Source organism: Apus apus, unplaced genomic scaffold (genome assembly GCF_020740795.1).
Source record: "Apus apus isolate bApuApu2 unplaced genomic scaffold, bApuApu2.pri.cur manual_scaffold_51_ctg1, whole genome shotgun sequence".
Lineage (NCBI taxonomy): Eukaryota > Metazoa > Chordata > Aves > Apodiformes > Apodidae > Apus > Apus apus.
The window spans coordinates 38,633-58,621 of NW_026248856.1; the positions used below are offsets into that span (position 1 = coordinate 38,633).

At 46.3% G+C, this 19,989-nt stretch overlaps 1 protein-coding gene across 1 annotated transcript in view; it reads right to left on the reverse strand.

The window, feature by feature from the left end:
• Positions 1-3,573: 3,573 nt before the first annotated feature.
• The window catches only part of LOC127396281 (histone acetyltransferase KAT7-like), a 19,050-nt gene continuing 2,634 nt past the window's right edge, over positions 3,574-19,989 (reverse strand). The window contains 8 exon segments of the mRNA XM_051643900.1: positions 3,574-3,684; positions 4,365-4,471; positions 5,111-5,257; positions 5,422-5,512; positions 5,811-5,951; positions 6,855-6,944; positions 7,124-7,315; positions 8,427-8,537. Coding sequence (XP_051499860.1) covers positions 3,574-3,684; positions 4,365-4,471; positions 5,111-5,257; positions 5,422-5,512; positions 5,811-5,951; positions 6,855-6,944; positions 7,124-7,315; positions 8,427-8,537 — 990 coding nt within the window.

A 19,989-nucleotide genomic window follows, 5' to 3' on the forward strand; every position in this document is an offset into this window, starting at 1 on the left:
TGCTGTAGTGCCATGAGCCTCCACTTCTCCTCGCTAAGAAGCCCAGGTCCCTCAGCCTGTTTGGGTTTGTGCTGAGACCAATGTTGGTAACACAGGGATGTCTGAGTTGCTGCCAAGCCATGCTGACATGAAGCCAAGGACTTGCCCACCTTCTCACACTGCCCCTGTCCTGCCAGCTGCTGCTCTGCAAGGAGCTGGAGGAGGCAGAGCCAGGACAGCTGACCCAGAGTGGCCACTGGGATGTTCCATGTGATGTCATGTTAGTACTGAAGCTGGGGGGAGTTATCCAGAGGAGTGTGATGGCTGCTCAGGAACTCACTGAGCATCAGTCTGTGGGTGGGAGTGGTTGCATCACAATTTGTTTCCCTCCTGTTTTGTTTCTAATCTCTTTTCTTTTACAGTTTGGTTTTGGATTTTTTATTCTTTTTGGTCATACAAATGTATTTCATTTTTAATATTAGGATAATATTAGTATATTTAATATTTATTTAATATTAGGATATTTTGTTTGAATCATTAAGAAATTCTCAACTCAACCCCCAGAAGATCTTTCCTTTTTCCCCCAGTTCTCCTTCCTGTCCCACTGGGAGGAGGCCACGTGAGCGAGGGGCTGTGTCTTGCTGAGTTGCTGGCTGGGGTTAAACCTGAACAGTCCTTTTGATTTGTGGTGCCCAACGTGGGGCTGGAAGGGTTCAGATAAGTACAGCTGTGATCAGAGCATGGTAAAACGAAGCAGTTATAATTGTTCATTGTACTGGTTTCACAGTCACTGGGCACCGTGTTGGTTGCTTTGCTCTCTGAGCTGTTATGAGAGCTGTGGGATGTCACACCTTCCATGCTTCTGGAGGTGCTGGTGGTCACCTCTGGAGCCTGGCTCAAGGGCATCACTGGGCTGGGCTGTGTGACCCTGATGGTGAGACTGACCTGGGATCCAGAGTCAGCACTGCTGTCACCTCTGTCCTTCAGCTGCAACCTCCTGGAGACTGTTAACAATGATGTTGCCTTTCGTGAAAGGCGTGACGACCTGGTTCAAGAACGGCACGGCGGCCAACCCCAGGCCGCTCGGTCCATCAGCTCACAGACACCAATGTGGTGGATGGCAAATGGCGTTTATTAGTGTTTACCGCGGTGTTTATATGAGTTAGGTCTGTGGTGTCACTTCCGTCTGCTTACATCGTGAACTAAGTGCTATTGGCTATTAGGAGAGGGGCCTTATCTTTCCGTACAGCGCGAAATCTTCCGGCCGCCGGACCCTAACTACCCACACACCCATTATGACGTCACCCACTATGACGTCACGGATTATGACGACATCCATTATGACATCACCCAGTATGACATCACCAGTTATTATGTCATCCATTATGACGTCACCCATTATGACGTCATCCATTATGACATCATCCATCATGACGTCATCCATTATGACACCAACCATTATGACATAACCAACTATTACATCACCAACTATGACGTCACCCTTTATGACATCATCCATTATCACGTCACCCATTATGACATCACCCATTATGATATCATCCATTATGACGTCACCCATTAAGACGTCACCCATTATGATATCACCAAGTATGACGTCACTGATTTTGACATCATCTATTATGACATCTTCCATTATGACATCATCTATTATGATGTCATCTACTATGTCATCACCAACTATTACATCACCCCTGATGACATCACCAACTATGACGTAACCCATTATGACATCACCAACTCTGACGTCAACCATTATGACGTCACCCATTATGACGTCACTAACGATGACCTCACCCATTATGACATCACCCATTGTCACGTCACCCATTATGACATCATCCATTATAACGACATCCATTATGATATCACCAAGTATTATGTCATCCATTATGATGTAACCCATTATGACGTCATCCATTATGCTGTCATCCATTATGACATAACCTATTATGAAGTCACCCATTATGATGTCACCAAGTATGACGTCACCCATTATGAGTCACCAACTATGACCTTACCCATTACGACACCACCCATTGTGACGACATCCATTGTGATGGTACCCATTATGACGTCACCCATTATGACATCACCCATTATGATGTCACCCATTATGACATCATCAATTATGATGACATCCATTATGACATCACCCGTTATAACATCACCCATTATGACATCATTTATTATGACAATTTTCGTTGACATCACCCATTATGATGTCACTCATTATGACATCAGCCATTATGACATCATCCATTTTGAAGTCACACATTATGACGTCATCAATTATGACGACATCCATTATGACATCACCCATTATGACACCACCAGTTATTATGTCGTCCATTATGACATCATACATTATGACATCATCCATTATGACAGCATCCATTATGATGTCACAAATTACGATACCTTCAATTATGATGTCATCCATTATGATATCTTCCATTATGACATCACCAATTATGATGATACCCATTATGATATCTTCCATTATGATGTCATCCATTATGTCATCCATTATGACTTCACCTATTATGTCATCACCCATTATGATGTCACCAAGTATGACGTCACCCATTATGACATCATCTATTATGACATCAATCATTATGTCTACATCCATTATGACATCACACATCATGACACCACCAATTATGATGTCACCCATTATGACGTCACCCATTATGTCATCACCAAGCATGACATCACCCATTATGACACCACCAGTAATTATGTCGTCCATTATGACGTCACTCATTATGACATCATCCATTATGACAGCATCCATTATGACAGCATCCATTATGACATCACCAAGTATGATACCCTCCATTATGATGTCTACCATTATGACATCACCAACTATGACGTCAACCTTTATGACATCATCCATTATGATGTCATCTATTATGACGTCACCCATTATGATGCCTCCAATTATGACATCATCCATTATGACGTCACCAACTATGATGTCACTCATTATGACATCACCCATTATGATGTCACCCATTATGACATCATCCATTATGACAACATCCATTATGACAGCATCCATTATGACATCACCAAGTATGATACCTTCCATTATGATGTCATCCATTATGATGTCTACCATTATGACATCACCAACTATGACGTCAACCTTTATGACGTCATCCATTATGATGTCATCTATTATGACGTCACCCATTATGACGTCACCCATTATGACGTCACCAAGCATGACATCACCCATTATGACATCATTTATTATGACATCTTCCATTATGATATTACCCATTTTGACGTCATTCATTATGACGTCACAAACTATGGTGTCACCCTTTATGACGTCACCGACTATGACGTCACCAATCACGACATCATCCATTATGACGTCACCAATTATTACGTCGTCCATTATGACATCATCCATTATGGCATCACCCATTCTGATGTCACCCATTATGTTGTCATTCATTAAGACATCACCAATTATGACATAATCCATTATGACATCACCCATTATGACACCAATTATGATGTCACCCATTATGATGTCGTCCATTATGACGTCACCCGTTATGAAGTCACTGATGGAAGGGAACTTGTCCATTTCAATCAGCTGGGATCCATTATCTTATTGCTGTTGGATCTTTTGGCCTCTTTGGCTCTCCATTCATCAATCAGATCCTAAGGGAAAGAGCATGAAAGGGCAGGTTAAAACACACGATCCACACTGGAGAATTATCCAAGGTACAACAGCACACAGCCAAGTCCACAAGCCTGAAGGTGACCAGCCTCCTAACTGCTCAACATGACAAAAATAACTTTTCCTCTGCAGAGCTTTCTCCAGGCCCTTCCAATCCCACTGATCAGCTGCTTTTAGCAACCAAGTGAAGTCTCAGGGAGGGAAGAACAAAAGAGAGGTGCCATACTTGGGGACTTATAAACCACTTGTCTCATGTCTAAACAGGGTACAAACAGGACTCATTCAAGATTCCATTGATTCGGTTCACTTCTATGTCAACCATTTGCCCAATAAAGGGCAGGCATGAGGAGGAGCACAATGGGAATATTGATCCATGTCCCCTAAAAAGCCACTTAGACCGAGCAAAGTTATTCCACACGTGAGAAAAGGAAAGTCAGTGCACCATATTCTACACTACTGACGACTCACCTTGGATGTTCACATCATATTTGATCAGTTACTGCATTTGAAAACTACAGTGTTCCCCCTCGGCTAGAACCAAAAGACTGGAAAGTCCAGCACAACACAAAGGAAATACTGATGTCAATGAGTTCATCTGAATTAAACAGCTAAATACAAGGAAACAAAAAAAATATGCAGAAATAGCCACCACAAATCTTACCTGTCTTTTCAGGACCAGGTGTTTTCCCTTCCAGTACTTGAGCATCTGAAGTGCCTGCAAGGTGCTAACAATGTCAACAGGATGCACTGCAGTCTCCTGGCTGATTTCTGCAAACCAGCAGCACTTTATGTTAGAACAGACACAGATTCCCCTGCAATAGCCTGTAATTGTTAGTTGTCACCTCCAACTTTCATGCAACTCCTTTGGAAGGGATGCACACAAAATGCCCTGCACATGCTGAGGAGGTACCTGCTCTGGCTGTCTGACTTGCAGCCTTTCACCCTTCAGAACTACCCTGACATGTCTGGGAGATGCTGCACACTCCTTGGTGCCATCATCATAGAAATACTATTAAAGAAGTTCAAATAGTCTCAACGTTTTCCCACAGCATCAGAAAGCCTCTCAGTGGAGCCATTTTCCTATTTAAAATTCAAGTTTTAATTAGAAAATTAAATTATTCTAATCTACAGAGGGATAAAGTCCTTTCTGAATATTTTAAATGTATTTTTTAAAAAGAATAAGCCATTATATAGTTTTATACTCTTCAAGCTGACTTATCTTTAGTGGTGGCAGGACTGGAAAGCAGCCATTCCCAATTATAGGAATATTCCTCCAGCTCTGCTGCTACACAAACATCTCCATGAGTGAAGCACGACCTGCCCCATCTTTAAGGAAGATGAATGAATGAGATGCAGGGGGATGTTCCTGAACCCACTCACTGCAAACCTTTTCCCTGGGAAGCATACCTTGGATAGAAATCTCTTTTCCTTGGAAAGTATGCAGGTAACAAAGAAGAACTTCCTTCCAGTAGCTCCTGTAGCTGATGAGCCCTAAATCAGACAGAGGACGTTCTGGAGAGCCAACTTTTTCTTCTACTTTAGAAAGCAAATAGCCTGCAAAGGAAAAAAAACCCAACATTTATCCTTCCTAAACTACTCTCTCCTGACTGCTACCCTCTTTAGCACACAGAGAAAGCAGCTAGAATGAAGCCTGCTCAGCCACAACCGTAGATATATTAGATTTATCATGCCTCCAGGATTTGTCTCTCCATACTTACTGAAGTCAATGAGCATCTTGCCATAACCTTGCCTCATGTACTGGGGCATTGTCAGGATACAAGAAACATTGTAGTTGAGAAAAGAATTCTTCTGGTAAAAACAAGGAGAGAGAGAGAGGAGAGATTAACAGGTCTTGATCTGTACAAACAATGGGGATATCATCACCCCAGCAGACTGAACAAGCCTGTGCAACTGATACAATACAAGGTGAAAGGAGCAACAGCAGAAAAACCTGCCTAACAACAAGTCACACAATCATCCTTCAGCTACCAACCTGGCTTAGTGTCTTGCTTGATTAGCCATTACACTGGGTGTTTGGTGCACAACTTTAAGCCTAGGATAGCTGGCCATGGAGTTGTGCCTGGGTGTGTATGGATGTTCAACTAACCTTGCAGAAATAACCTATCAGGTGACAGCCAGTGTTGTCAGCTTCTGTCATGACATAGAAGAGGTAGGGTTCAACATCATAATACAGTGTTTTATGGTCCAAGAAAAGTTTTGCCAGCAGACACAGGTTTTGACAGTAGATCTAGAAGCAGAAGGAGAGTAGAATACATCTGTTTATTACAGTGGGACACCCCAAGAGTGGACAAAACCATGGCAAATGACAAGAAAATTCTGAATGATCTGAGAAATGAGGTACAGTCTTTCACACAAAGCAGCTAGGCCAGGAAACAATTCCATTTGTGATGAAACTTGATAAGCCCAGCTTCCTTAAGGGTGGGAATTGACATCTGTGATATCAATCTCTTAACTCCCCAGATACCACATCTGTGGTATCTGATACCACTCGGTGAAGGAAGCAGAAGGTTGGATCTCTGCTTGCTTGCACTGTACTGTGTTAATCCTCTGCTTCAAGGTTATCTCTGGTCACTTGAAAAGCCTCCTCCCAGCTTCCCGCAGTGCAAAATTTAGCATTTGCATTTGTTTCTTTGTTCCTTCCTCTGAAGCCTCCCAAGAGCAGACACAACCAGAGGCAGGACACACACGGTGCTGCTGCCCAGGACTGAATGTGCAGCTGCAGATCCATGTTCTGCCCTTCAACTCAGGGCTAAGGAGGTCACCCTCACCAACAGGAGGCTGGTTCACACACTAACCCCGAGCTGTCCAAGTATCCACAGGGAATGGGAGGTGGGCAGCACAACCCACTGAGGCTGAGCACAGAAATCTTCCCCCTACCCTGCAGTACAGGATCTTGACACACATGTCCAAGCATTGTATGAGCCAAGAGGTGGAACTGCTGGAGCACAACGTGGCTGAGGAATAACCACAAGGAAAACACAGACAAAACTGCAAGTGTGGACAGATCAGACTCTAGTCTTTCTACAACTAGAGGGAGAAAGGGCCACTTGTGTCCTGCTTCTCTACAGGAAAGGAGTGCCCAGCACCTCTGAAACCACTCCAGGCTGGCCTGAGGATGGCAGTTCCTTACCTTGTTCTTCTTCCCATCCACTTCAAACACTGAGATGGAGCCTTTCCGGGAGATTTCATCACCCGGTGGGTGTTTCCAAACACATTTTGCCTATGACAGGAAAACAACGACAGGGGGACGGCGTTTTCAGGGTGGAAAAAATTTACCAGCTCCTGGATATACCAGGAAACACACGGGTCTCCTAAAGCGGAGATAACACCAGGAATGTTTTCATGGAGATGCTGATAGCAGGTGTAAGGCAGGGGGATCAGCTCTGCCCCAGCCCTCACCATGTGCCTGCGAAGTATTGTCTGGCTCTTCCTGTACTTGAGGCAGAATTCACACATGTAGAGATGGCCCAGGCGAGCATACTCCTCTGGGTAGGGGGAGTGGTACCAGGTGTCCAGCTCGGAGCGGCCAAACGCGATGGTTTTAATCATGTTGCTGCCTTCTGTGATCTGGCCCTGGAGCCGCAGCTTTTCCTGGGAATGGGAAAAATGGAGGAGTATTTAAAAAAAAAACAACAACAACCAAACAAAAAACAAAAACAAGGGAGGTTGGTGGGAAGGTCGTATTTGTTTCCCTCAAGGAAAAGAATTTACTTCAAGTCTGCTAAATTCACAGAATCCCAGACTGGTTTGGGTTGGAAGGGACCTTCAAGATCATCTAGATCCAACCCCCCTGCATGGGCAGGGACACCTCCCACCAGCCCAGGCTGCTCCAAGCCCCATCCAACCTGCCCTTCAACACTGCCAGGGATGGGGCAGCCACAGCTTCCCTGGGCAGCCTGGGCCAGGGTCTCACCACCCTCAGAGTAAACAGTTTCCTCCTCATGTATCCCCTAAATCTTCCCTCCTCCAGTTTTAATCCATCCTCCCTTGTCCTCTTACTACAATGACTGTAAAAAGTCATCTTTCAATGTGACCATGTCTAACAGTCCCTCCCACAGACCTCTCCTTGATCAGCCTCAGTCTGAGCCCTGTCCACAGCAGTAGTTACTGACATCAGGAAATGTCACAAAAATCAGTGCTTGGCAGCATGCCAACACTAGGGTCATCCTCTTCTTGTCACGGAAGCAATGGAAGCTCCTTGCCACTTCAAGCTTATTTCCTAATTTGCAGGAAGAGGATACAGCCTAATGCTCTGCCTCAGATATCCCAGATGCAATTGCTACTGGTAAGCATCAAAGTGCCTTTTGGTTCATCTCTGGAGGTGGAAGGTGGCTTTGCAAAGCACCTACAGAAGCCTCAGCCTCCACTCCACAGTCACTGGCTACTGTCAGGATGGGTTCTGTTGCCAACACTCCTTAGCCATCCTTTCAGCAGGTGAGGCTGCCTTTTCTTTCACTGAAAATAAACACCTGCTACATGGGCCTGTTACTAATTATTCCTCCATTCTCACTGCAAAAGCTTCACTCCAGCTGTGTGCTTTCAGCACTCCAATGTTACCCCTACAGCAGCTTTGCTGACTTGGCTGGGCTGGAGCTGCCCTTCTTGCAAACTCTGATTCTACCTGAACAACAACACCCAGGAAGCCTTCACATTCCTAACAAAGACCTTTGCTATCAGGTATAATAGGAGTCAGAAGTCTCACCACGTCCTCAGATGCCCGTGCTTGTGCTCTCCGGAAAAGCTTCAAGTCATACTCACTGATCAGGTTTTCAAGGAGAGGTTCCCTAGTGTTGCCATAGGTTTGTCTGTGCTCCTGGAGCAATAAAATAACAGGAGATTTTGCTGCCACGATGCTACCAAGCTGTTGGATCTTGCAGCTTTTTTTAGCTGAGAATGTTATAGGATGGCTGGGAAAGCCAAACTCCTGCTTAGTTGTCTCATTCCAGACAGGAGGGCATTCCAAGAATTGAAACAAGAGCTAATGAGGGCACCAGCTTTGGGTGTGCCAGACATAACCAAGCCCTTCTGGCTGTTCTCATATGAAAAGCAAGGGGTGGCTTTGGGAATTCTAGCCCAGAAGCTGGGTCCCTATAAGCGAGCAGTAGCATACATCTCCAAACAAGTGGGTACAATTAGTAAAGGATGGCCAGGATGCCTTCGGGCAGTGGCTGCAGTTGTTCTGAATATTCAAGAAGCCTGGAAGTTCACTTTGGGACAAAAGATGGTTGTGCATACTTCCCATGCAGTAACCTCTGTTCTGGGACAAAAAGGGGGGGTATTTGCTCTCACCATCAAGGTTCCTGAAGTACCAAGCAGTCCTAATGGAACAAGATGATGTTGAAATGACTACATCTGCCATCATTAATCCTGCTTCTTTTCTGAGTGATAAGCAGGAAATGGAAGCCATCACACATGACTGCATAGAGACTATAGAGACAGTGTATGCAAGCAGCTCTGAATTGAAGGAGGAACCACTGGAGGAACTGAATACACTTGGTACACTGACGGGAGCAGTTTTGTAAAAGATGAGTCCGCATGGCAGGATATGATGTAACCACCAGGGATTGAGTGGTGGAAGCAAAGTCCCTCCCTAAGGATACATCTGCACAGCAAGCTGAAATAATTGCTCTAGTGAGAGCACTGGAGCTTGCTAAAGGTCTAAGAGTGAATATCTGGATAGATTCAAGACATGGCTTTGGTGTAGATCAACCTCATGGAGCTATTTGGAAGGAATAAGGAATTTTGACGACCCTAGGAAAACACATCAAGCATGCTGACATGATTCTGAGACTTTTGGAGGCTGTACAATTGCCTTCAGCTGTTGCTATTATGCACTGCAAAGGACACCAGAAAGGTAACACTGCCCAGGAGGTGGGAAATAAATTGGCAGAATATGAGGCAAAAAGGGCAGCGGAACAAGGTGAGGTATTAAGTCTGATTCCTGAGAAAACTTTGACACTACCTGATTCAGTTAATTATGATGAAAGGGATCTTAAATTAATCAAAGATGTGGAAGCAGAGATTGAATCAACAGGTTGGGCAAAATTGAGAGATAACAGAATAGTGGTTCCTTTCAGGGTGTTATGGAAACTGGTAAAAACAGCATGACAAGACACACTGGGGAACTGGAGCTTTGTACAATTCTCTCACAAAACAAATAGTAGCTAGGAATCAGTTTCAAACTGTGAAGAGTATGGTTGATAGATGTGAAATCTGTTTAAAAAAAAAAAAAAATTAAAAAAATCCAAAGGTGGAGAATCGAATAAAATTTGGAAGTATTGATAAAGGGAATGTTCCAGGCCAAAACTGGCAGATAGATTTTTCAGAACTCCCTAGAAAGGGTGGGTATAGGTATCTGTTAGTATTAACAGATACCTTTTCAGGATGGCCTGAAGCCTTCCCTTGTAGAACCAACAAGGCCCGAGAAGTCACAAAAATTTTATTGAAAGAAATTATTCCTAGGGTTGGAGTGCCAGAGGTGATCTCCTCTGATAGGGCAACACACATTGTGTCACAAGTGGTTCAGCAAGTTAGTAAATTCTTAGAAATTAATTGGAAATTGTACACAGCTTACCACCTGCAAACAAGTGGGCAAGTGGAAAAGGCTAATCATTTGATAAATACATTTAGGGTGGGATCAAGCCCTCCCTATTGAACTAACAATCAGTAGTTTAAGAATATGGAATGACTACCCTGTTTGTAGGGTGTCTCAGGAATATAACCCATTTAACCTGGCATGGACAAACATACTTATTTTTGCATATACAGAGGAAAAGCTGTCAACGTTGTGGCACTATGAAAGCTTGAACATAAGTCATGCAAGCTTATCTTGGGGGAAATTAAATGAGATATTGAACCAGTCTCAAGAACTCTGAGAGCATTTAAGGAAGCAGAATAAAACCTTGGCTGAGTCTAACATTAAAACAGTAATAGGCAAAGACAAACTTATTGATCTGTCTAGTCAAATTGAATCTGAAACTGCCCATCATGGGTGGGATATCTTGTCAGCATAATCATTCTCTGCAGAAAGAAGCTGGGATGTTTTAATTCACCCACTTTTGATACTATTGGTGTTTGTGATTATACTGACAGTCATTAATTGCCTTTTATGGTATAGGCTAAAGAAACTGACTTTAAGAATTTGGGCCTTGCCTAAAGTAATGAAATATAATGATCTAGAATCTTTGTAAAGGAATTTAGCACTCGCTGGGACCCACAGCCCCTTCCAGCCACTCCAACGTGTCCTGTTTGCCCGTGGCAGCCTTCAAGATTTCCCTGCCTGTGATCTCTGGCTGGTGCAGGTTCAAGCTCGCCTTGCAGACCTGGAAGGAGAGCACAGGAACGATGGCAAAGGCAGCCTGGCTCCCACCACCAGATGCCTGCTGGGGACCTGCCAGCAGTGGCTGCTGGGGCAGGGATGCAGGAGATGATGAGGCTGCAGCTCTGCAAAGCAGCAGCTGACTCCAGGCAGAGGGAGGCTCCATCACCCTGCCCTGCCCCCACCCGTGTCCTCCTTGGCACCCACCTGCTTGGATCTGACATGGAGCTGCACAGACTGCACCAGGGAGAAATGCCACTGCTCACCCTGCTGCTGAAGCTGCCTCTCCTCCAGGATGTCCTGCTGCTGGAGCAGGGTGGCTCTGCTGGGCTGCTCCAGGCTCTGCTCTCTGCAGGCCCCACGGCTCCTCTGCTGCACCTCCAGCTGCACCAGCTGGACAGGCAGATGTTCCCCAGCAGCTCCAGGACCCTGGTCCCCATGCAGACCCATCACAGCGGTGTCCGGGCAACAGGCCCTGCATCACAGAGGCCTGGGGGTGGCTGTGGAGACGCCCACCCCTCACCTGCTGGGACCAGCTGGACCCACCTGCACGGCCCTCAGGTTCCCCAGCAGCAGGGAAGGCGCCCGGCGCGGCCAGGAGCTGCTCCCCTTCCTGCACACAGCGACCTCCTGCCCTTGGGGCGGGAAACCCGCACCTGGAAAAGGGCTCCACAGGAGCAGCTCCTCCTCCTCCCAGCAAGCAGCTCCTCCTCCTCCCAGCAAGCAGGAATCCAGCCGAGTTAGAGACTTCAGGGCTAAACTGGCCAAACCCAGATGGTGCTGAAGAGTAGAACCTGTTCCTGCTGGTCACAAGTGCTGTGTTGAACTGGGCTGTGTCTCCCGCAGAGCCCAAGCAGCAGGATTCACTGGTACATCAGCCAGCCTGTCAGCATGAGGAACAACAGGACCCAGCTCAGCACAGACCACGAGCCTTCCTCCCAGAGACCCCTGCCCACGGCCCCGAGAGGCAGTGCACATGGGGAGGGGTGTAGCTTGATGTTAATGACTGCGGGGAAATGATTTAAATATCATCATGAACTCAGGGAATCACTCTGTATAATCCCGCCCCCCTCTCAGCCAAGAAACACACGTGTATGTTTAAGTGCACAAACGCGTGTTGCCCTTCCCTGCTGGGCTGTGTCTGCAGGACTGATCCCCAGTGCCCAAGAAAGAACCCGCTTTAGAGCTGCTCAGGGCTAGAGAGTCTCTTCCCTCACGTCACCAGGACCCCTCACAGCCCCGCCAGGGACCCCTCAGGAACCCCCAGGGCCCATTTAGAGCCCCCAAGAACTCTCAAGGACCCACCCAGAACACCCCGCAACACCTCAGAGGACCCTGCAACTCCAGAGCTCCCCGGGACCCCTTAGAGCCACTGGAACCCCTCAGAGCCCCTCAGGGACACCCAGAGTCTTTGCTGGGATTCCCTGGAACCCCTGTCACCGTTTGACTCAGGTCTGACAACAATGCTCTCGATCCCCTCCCCCCCCACCCAGGTAGGGAAGGAGAGAGAGAAAAAGAGAGAGGCTTGGCTGGATTGAAAACTAAACTACACAGCTTTAATTAAAACACTAATGAATCACACAAGAAAATATATACAATTATATACAGATATATTCAGATATCTGTATATAGGCCTCTCGCCTCCCCCCACCCCCAGCAACTCCCACAGCACTCCCCTGAACTGGGAAGAGTCCCGAGGAATCCCGGAGCTGCTGCTGGAGAAAGCGGAGAGTTATGAGGGTCAGGAGAGCTCGAGCCTAAGGGTCGGCGGTGATGGATGAGCAGAGTCCTCCCCGGACGCCGGCCATGGACGGAAGAGAGGGGAAGAAGAAGAAGGAAGCTGTCTTCTAAGATCTCTGTCCTTCCTTTGAGCTTACGTAGATATATGGAATGGAATATCTTTGGCCAATTTTGCTGTCTGTCTAACTCAGCCTCCCACGGGGGGGGTCAGAGATCTCCCCATAGTGTCTGAGCCGGCGGAGTGAAGGTGTAACCTTGAAACCTCAGTAGTTAGAAAAACATTCCACTGTCTTATCAGCCTAGCAGAACACACAGTTGCTAGTTACAAGAAAGCTTACTGAAGGAAAAAAAATCAGTGAAAAGAAAAATTGGCTTAATCCTGGCTCAAACCAGGACATTCCACCCCTTATTCCATACCATATATTACATACAGGCTCTATACTTTACCAGCTGTCAAATTAAGGATTCTCTCCCAAAGTCAGATTACCTTGAGGTACATATTGCACTTCACCATCCTCCATCATCACACACCAGGTATGTCCAGGTCCCTGAGCAAAAGCAATACCCCTGACAGGTTTACCTTTGCCTGAAGCAGGATAGACCCAAACACTTTTACCCAGCAGGTTTCTTTCACACACCACAGGGACTTTATCCCCATCTGCAGTATGCAAAAGGTCTGACTGGGCAGGACCAGCCCGATTGATGGATCCCCTGGTATTAACTAACCAGGTGGCCTTTGCCAAATTTTTATCCCAATTTTTGAAAGTTCCACCACCCATTGCCTTTAGGGTAGCCTTCAACAGACCATTGTAGCTTTCAACTTTCCCTGAGGCCTGTGCATAGTATGGGATATGGTAGATCCATTCAATACCATGCTCTTTAGCCCAATCAGTAACAAGACTGTTTTTGAAATGAGTCCCATTGTCTGACTCGATTCTCTCTGGAGTACCATGTCTCCACAAAATTTTCTTTTCAAGACCCAGAATAGTATTCCTGGCTGTGGCATGAGGCACAGGATATGTCTCCAACCATCCTGTACTTGTTTCCACCATTGTAAGCACATAGCGCTTACCCTGGCGGCTCTGAGGCAGTGTGATGTAGTCAATTTGCCAGGCCTCTCCAAATCTGTATTTTGACCACCTCCCCTCATACCACAAAGGTTTCAACCGTTTTGCCTGCTTAATTGCAGCACATGTCTCACAGTCATGGATCACCTGTGCAATAGTGTCCATGGTTAAGTCCACCCCTCGGTCACGAGCCCATTTGTATGTTGCATCTCTGCCCTGATGACCTGAAGCATCATGGGCCCACCGAGCCAGAAAAAGCTCACCCTTGTGTTCCCAGTCTAAGTCTACTTGGAACACTTGGGCAGCCTCATCCGCTTGTTGGTTGTGTCGATGTTCCTCAGTGGCTCGACTCAGAGGCACGTGTGCATCCACATGACGCACTTTTACCTCCAGTTTTTCTATCCGAGCTGCAATGTCTTTCCACAGGTCAGCAACCCAAATAGGTTTACCCTTTCGCTGCCAGTTATTCTGCTGCCACTGTTTTAGCCAACCCCACAAGGCATTTGCTGCCATCCACGAGTCAGTGTAGAGGTAGAGTCTCGGCCACCCCTCTCGCTCAGCAATGTCCAAAGCCAGCTGGATGGCTTTTACCTCTGCAAACTGACTTGATTCACCTTCTCCTTCAGCTGCTTGTGCAACCAGCCGTGTAGGACTCCACACGGCAGCTTTCCACTTCCGGCGGTTCCCTACAAGACGACAGGAGCCATCGGTGAAAAGAGCAAATTGTTTCTCAGTCTCTGGTAGATGATCATATGGTGGAGCTTCTTGAGCTCGTCTCACCACTTCTTGTGGTGGCATTCCAAAGTGGGTGCCTTCTGGCCAGTTTGTAATTGCTTCCACAATACCTGGACGATTAGGTTTCCCTATTCGGGCTCTCTGGGTGATCAAAGCAGTCCATTTACTCCAAGTCACATCGGTGGCATGATGGACAGGAGAAAGGTTATTCTGGAACATGAATCTCAGCACCGGTAGTCTGGGCGCCAGAAAGAGCTGTGCTTCAGTGCCAATCACTTCTGAAGCGGCTCTAACTCCTTCATATGCTGCAAGTATCTCCTTCTCAGTTGTTGTGTAGTTGGCCTCGGAACCTCTGTAGCTCCGGCTCCAGAATCCCAGGGGTCGACCTCGAGTTTCCCCTGGTGCTTTCTGCCAGAGGCTCCAGTTGGGACCATTGTGTCCGGCTGCAGTGTAGAGCACGTTCTTGATGTCCGGCCCTGTTCGAACCGGTCCAAGGGCCATTGCCTGCGCAATCTCCTTCTTGATCTGCTCAAAAGCTTTCTGTTGGTCAGGACCCCATTTGAAATCATTCTTCTTTCTGGTCACCTCATAGAGAGGTTTCACAATTTCACTGTAACATGGAATATGCATTCTCCAGAAACCAACAGTCCCTAAAAAGGTTCGAGTGTCCTTTTGAGTTGATGGTGGGGCCATAGCTGTTACTTTGTTAATCACATCCATTGGGATCTGGCGACGACCATCTTGCCACTTGATTCCCAGGAACTGGATCTCTCGTGAAGGTCCCTTGACCTTGCTTCTTTTTACAGCAAAACCAGCATCCAGAAGAATTTGGATGATCTTTTTACCTTTCTCAAAAACTTCTTCTGATGTGTCACCCCACACAATGATGTCATCAATGTACTGCAGGTGTTCTGGAGCTCCACCCTTCTCCAGTGCAGCATGGATCAGTCCATGGCAAATGGTTGAGCTGTGTTTCCGCCCCTGGGGCAGTCGATTCCAGGTGTACTGGACTCCCCTCCAGGTGAAAGCAAACTGTGGCCTGCATTCTGGTGCTATGGGAATAGAGAAGAATGCATGAGCAATGTCAATAGTGGCATACCACCTAGCTGCTTTTGACTCCAACTCATACTGAAGTTCTAGCATGTCCGGTACAGCAGCACTAAGTGGTGGTGTCACCTCATTCAGGCCACGATAGTCCACTGTCAGCCTCCACTCGCCATCAGGCTTTCGCACTGGCCAGATAGGACTATTGAAGGGTGAATGAGTCCTGCTAATCACACCTTGGCTTTCCAATTGCCGAATCAGCTTATGAATGGGGATCACAGAGTCTCTGTTGGTGCGATACTGTCGTCTATGCACTGTTGAAGTGGCAATTGGCACCTGTTGGTCTTCAGCCTCCAGCAACCCTACTACAGAAGGGTCATCTGAAAGGCCAGACAAAGTACGCAGCTGTTCAGTGTCCTCAGTCTCTACAGCTGCTATACCAAAGGCCCACCGGTACCCTTTCGGGTCACGGAAGTATCCTTTCCTGAGATAGTCTATGCCAAGGATGCACGGAGCACCTGGGCCAGTCACTATAGGGTGCGTTTGCCACTCCTTACCAGTGAGGCTTACACCGGCCTCCACAACAGTCAGTTGTTGAGAACCTCCTGTCACTCCAGAGATAGTGACAGGGTTTGTCCCTTTATGATTCGATGGCATTAGAGTGCACTGTGCACCAGTGTCCACCAAAGCTTTATATCTTTGTGGTTCTGATGTGCCAGGCCACCGAATCCACACAGTCCAATAAACTCGGTTGTCCCTCTCCTCCTCCTGGCTGGAGGCAGGGCATCCCTAGGGTTGAGCACTAGAGCTCGATGAACCATCCTGGTTGTTGACTGGTGCAACCTTCTTCTTGGAAGAACCATCTCCTGGCTTTGTTCTGTTTAGTAGCTCTTGCACACGTAACTGGAGAACATCAGTGGGTTTCTTGTCCCAGACTCTCATGTCCTCTCTAAAATAATTTTTCAAGAGAGACCACAGGTGGCGTCGCAGTGGGTCCCGTCCCTCTTGCTGCTGTCTCATAGCAGGATGTCTCTTCTTAATGGTTGCAACACGTGACCAGTTGTCTCCAGGAAGAGTCTGGAGTTTACTTCCCCATCCATTTGGCATCTTATTCTTCCTGTCAGTCATTTTTTCAATGGCTGAGGTGTGGAAGTAAAGGGAATCAGAGAGGATGTCTCCATACTGTCGTGCTTTAAAAGCTACCTCACGTACAGTTGGTCTTTCGTAACCTTCAAAACATCCCATGAAGGAGAATATATGGGCATGCGCTGCTGGTACAGCCTGAACAAACTTCCGGAACATTTGCATGTCACACTCAACATCATCAGGATCTGTGATTCCATCGTTATTATAGATCACTTCTCGCACAGCAATCTCTCTCAAGTAGGTGATGGCTTTCTCCAGAGTGGGTGTTCTGCTTCGGCGCCATCCGATGTCACCCTTGTGGGGGTATCTCTCTCTCACAGCTGAAAGAAGTCGGTCCCACAGGGTAGTAGTTCCTGTCTTACTACTAAGTGCTCTGTCAATACCAGCATCTCTGGCCAGGGATCCCAACTGCTTGGCTTCTCTCTCATCCACATTGTAGGTCTCAGCACCACTATCAAAGCATCGGAGCAGCCAAGGAAGGATTCCCTCACCATCAATGCGGGTGAAGTCATTTCTCATGAGGCGCAGTTCTTTCATAGAGAAAGGCTGGGCGAGGTCACCGTCATCATCTGATTGAGGAGGGCCTGCTGTTCTTTTATCTGCTTGAGAGTGGCCTGGTTTTTTATCTGTCTGAGAGTGGCCTGGTTTTTTATCTGTCTGAGAGGCACCCGCTCCATCATCTGATTTAGAATCCTTCCCTTCCTCACCGTCAGCCTCTGTTTTTGTCTTTGCCTTGCTCCTAGTCACAGGGTCAACTAGCTTGATTCGCGATGGATCAGGCTCTATCTCTGTAGGAGCAGTTGTTTTTGTAGCAGTAGGAGTGGTGGTATTGGCAGCAGTGGTGTTGGCAGCAGCAGTGGCAGCAACATTGCCTGTGGGGGAATGGCAGTGAGCAGAACAGCATCTGGCCCTACGCATCCACAATATATTATAAACATTCAGCAAAAACATCCCCACTGCAACCATGCTATTCACATCAAGAGCTGGGAGATTCAGCTTGAGAGAATATGGAGAGGTGAAAATGAACCAGCTATTGCTGTTACCAACATGGACCGTTCCATTCACTTTAGGAGTTGTACCAGTAGGACTAGCAGTGTAACTGTACACATACAGTGCCCCCATAGAGAACAGTATCATCATCCCTAGGATCACTAGGCTGGTAATGATACGGTTGATTATGGCTACAGTTCTGTCAATAAACCACAAAAGAATCACAAGAGCAGCTACAAAGAGCAGAATGCCCTGGGCTACATACCACATGTACAATTGCAGGTTTGGAAAAAGATCCAGTAGATTCATTGCAGTAAGTGTCTGTTCAGTTTTCAATCCGTCAGGACACTCAGCAGAATTATTGCTCATTGCTATCTGAGGGATTCCTCCCATCAGAGATGGAATTTTGGACACTCCCAATTGATGAAAATGTGTAATCTGGGCTTAAAATCGAGCCCCACGTTGGGCGCCAATTAATTGTTGTCACCGTTTGACTCAGGTCTGACAACAATGCTCTCGATCCCCTCCCCCCCCCCACCCAGTTAGGGAAGGAGAGAGAGAAAAAGAGAGAGACTTGGCTAGATTGAAAACTAAACTACACAGCTTTAATTAAAACACTAATGAATCATACAAGAAAATATATACAATTATATACAGCTATATTCAGATATGGGCAAAAGCCTCTCACCTCCCCCCACCCCCAGCAACTCCCACAGCACTCCCCTGAACTGGGAAGAGTCCCGAGGAATCCCGGAGCTGCTGCTGGAGAAAGCGGAGAGTTATGAGGGTCAGGAGAGCTCGAGCCTAAGGGTCGGCGGTGATGGATGAGCAGAGTCCTCCCGGACGCCGGCCATGGACGGAAGAGAGGCGAGAAGAAGGAGGAAGCTGTCTTCTATGATCTCTGACCTTCCTTTGAGCTTACGTAGATATATGGAATGGAATATCTTTGGCCAGTTTTGCTGTCTGTCTAACTCAGCCTCCCACGGGGGGGGTCACAGATCTCCCCATAGTGTCTGAGCCAGCAGAGTGAAGGTGTAACCTTGAAACCTTAGTAGTTAGAAAAACATTCCACTGTCTTATCAGCCTAGCAGAACACACAGTTGCTAGTTACAAGAAAGCTTACTGAAGGAAAAAAAAATCAGTGAAAAGAAAAATTGGCTTAATCCTGGCTCAAACCAGGACAAAGATATTGCTTGTACAAAAAGAAAAAGCGGGAATTGTTGAAGAATGGCTTGAGCAGCAGGGCCATGGGCCCCTGCTATCTCCTCGAAAGGCCTTGAGAGTGTAACACAAATAGCAGCTGTACAAGCAATATCTTTTTTAGCCTAACACAAGTATAAACAATCTCTCTGTTACCTTAAACTAACTCAAGGACAAGGTAGAGAAGTAGAATAATAGAAAACAAGGAAGAACCCTGGAACTCAGATGTGTGTGTTACTATCCAGTAAAATCACTGCAAGTAGTTAGTATCCAATGAAATCACTACAAGTAGTTACTATCCAAAGACTTCACTACAAGTAGGTTTGGAAAAGGGTATAAAAGTAACACTGTGTATTCAATAAATCGAAGCTTGCTTTATCAATCACATTGATTCTGGACTGCTTGCCTCCCTCGCCGCCGGCAGGTGACGTCATAATGGATGACATCATAATGGATTATGTTATAATGGGTGACATCACAGTTGGTGATGTCATAATGGGTGATGTCATAGTTGGTGATGTCATAATGGAAGACATCATAATGGATGACATCATAATTGGAGGTATAATAATGGGTGACGTCATAATGGATGACATCATAATGGATGAGGTCATAATGGGTGACGTCATAATGGGCGATATAATAATTGGTGATGTCATAATGGATGTTGTCATAATGGGTGATGTCATAATGGATGATGTCATAATGGATGAGGTCATAGTTGGTGATGTCATAATGGGTGATGTCATAATGAGTGACGTCATAGTTGGTGATGTCATAATGAATGTTGTCATAAGCGATGATGTCATAATGGATTATATCATAACGGGTAATATCATAATGGATGACACCATAATGGGTGATTTCATAATGGGTGACGTCATACTTGGTGATATCATAACTGGAGGTATCGTAATGGGTGATGTCATAATGAGTGACATCACAGTTGGTGATGTCATAATGGGTAGCATCATAGTTGGTGATGTCATAGTTGGTGATGACATAATGGATGATGTCATAATGGA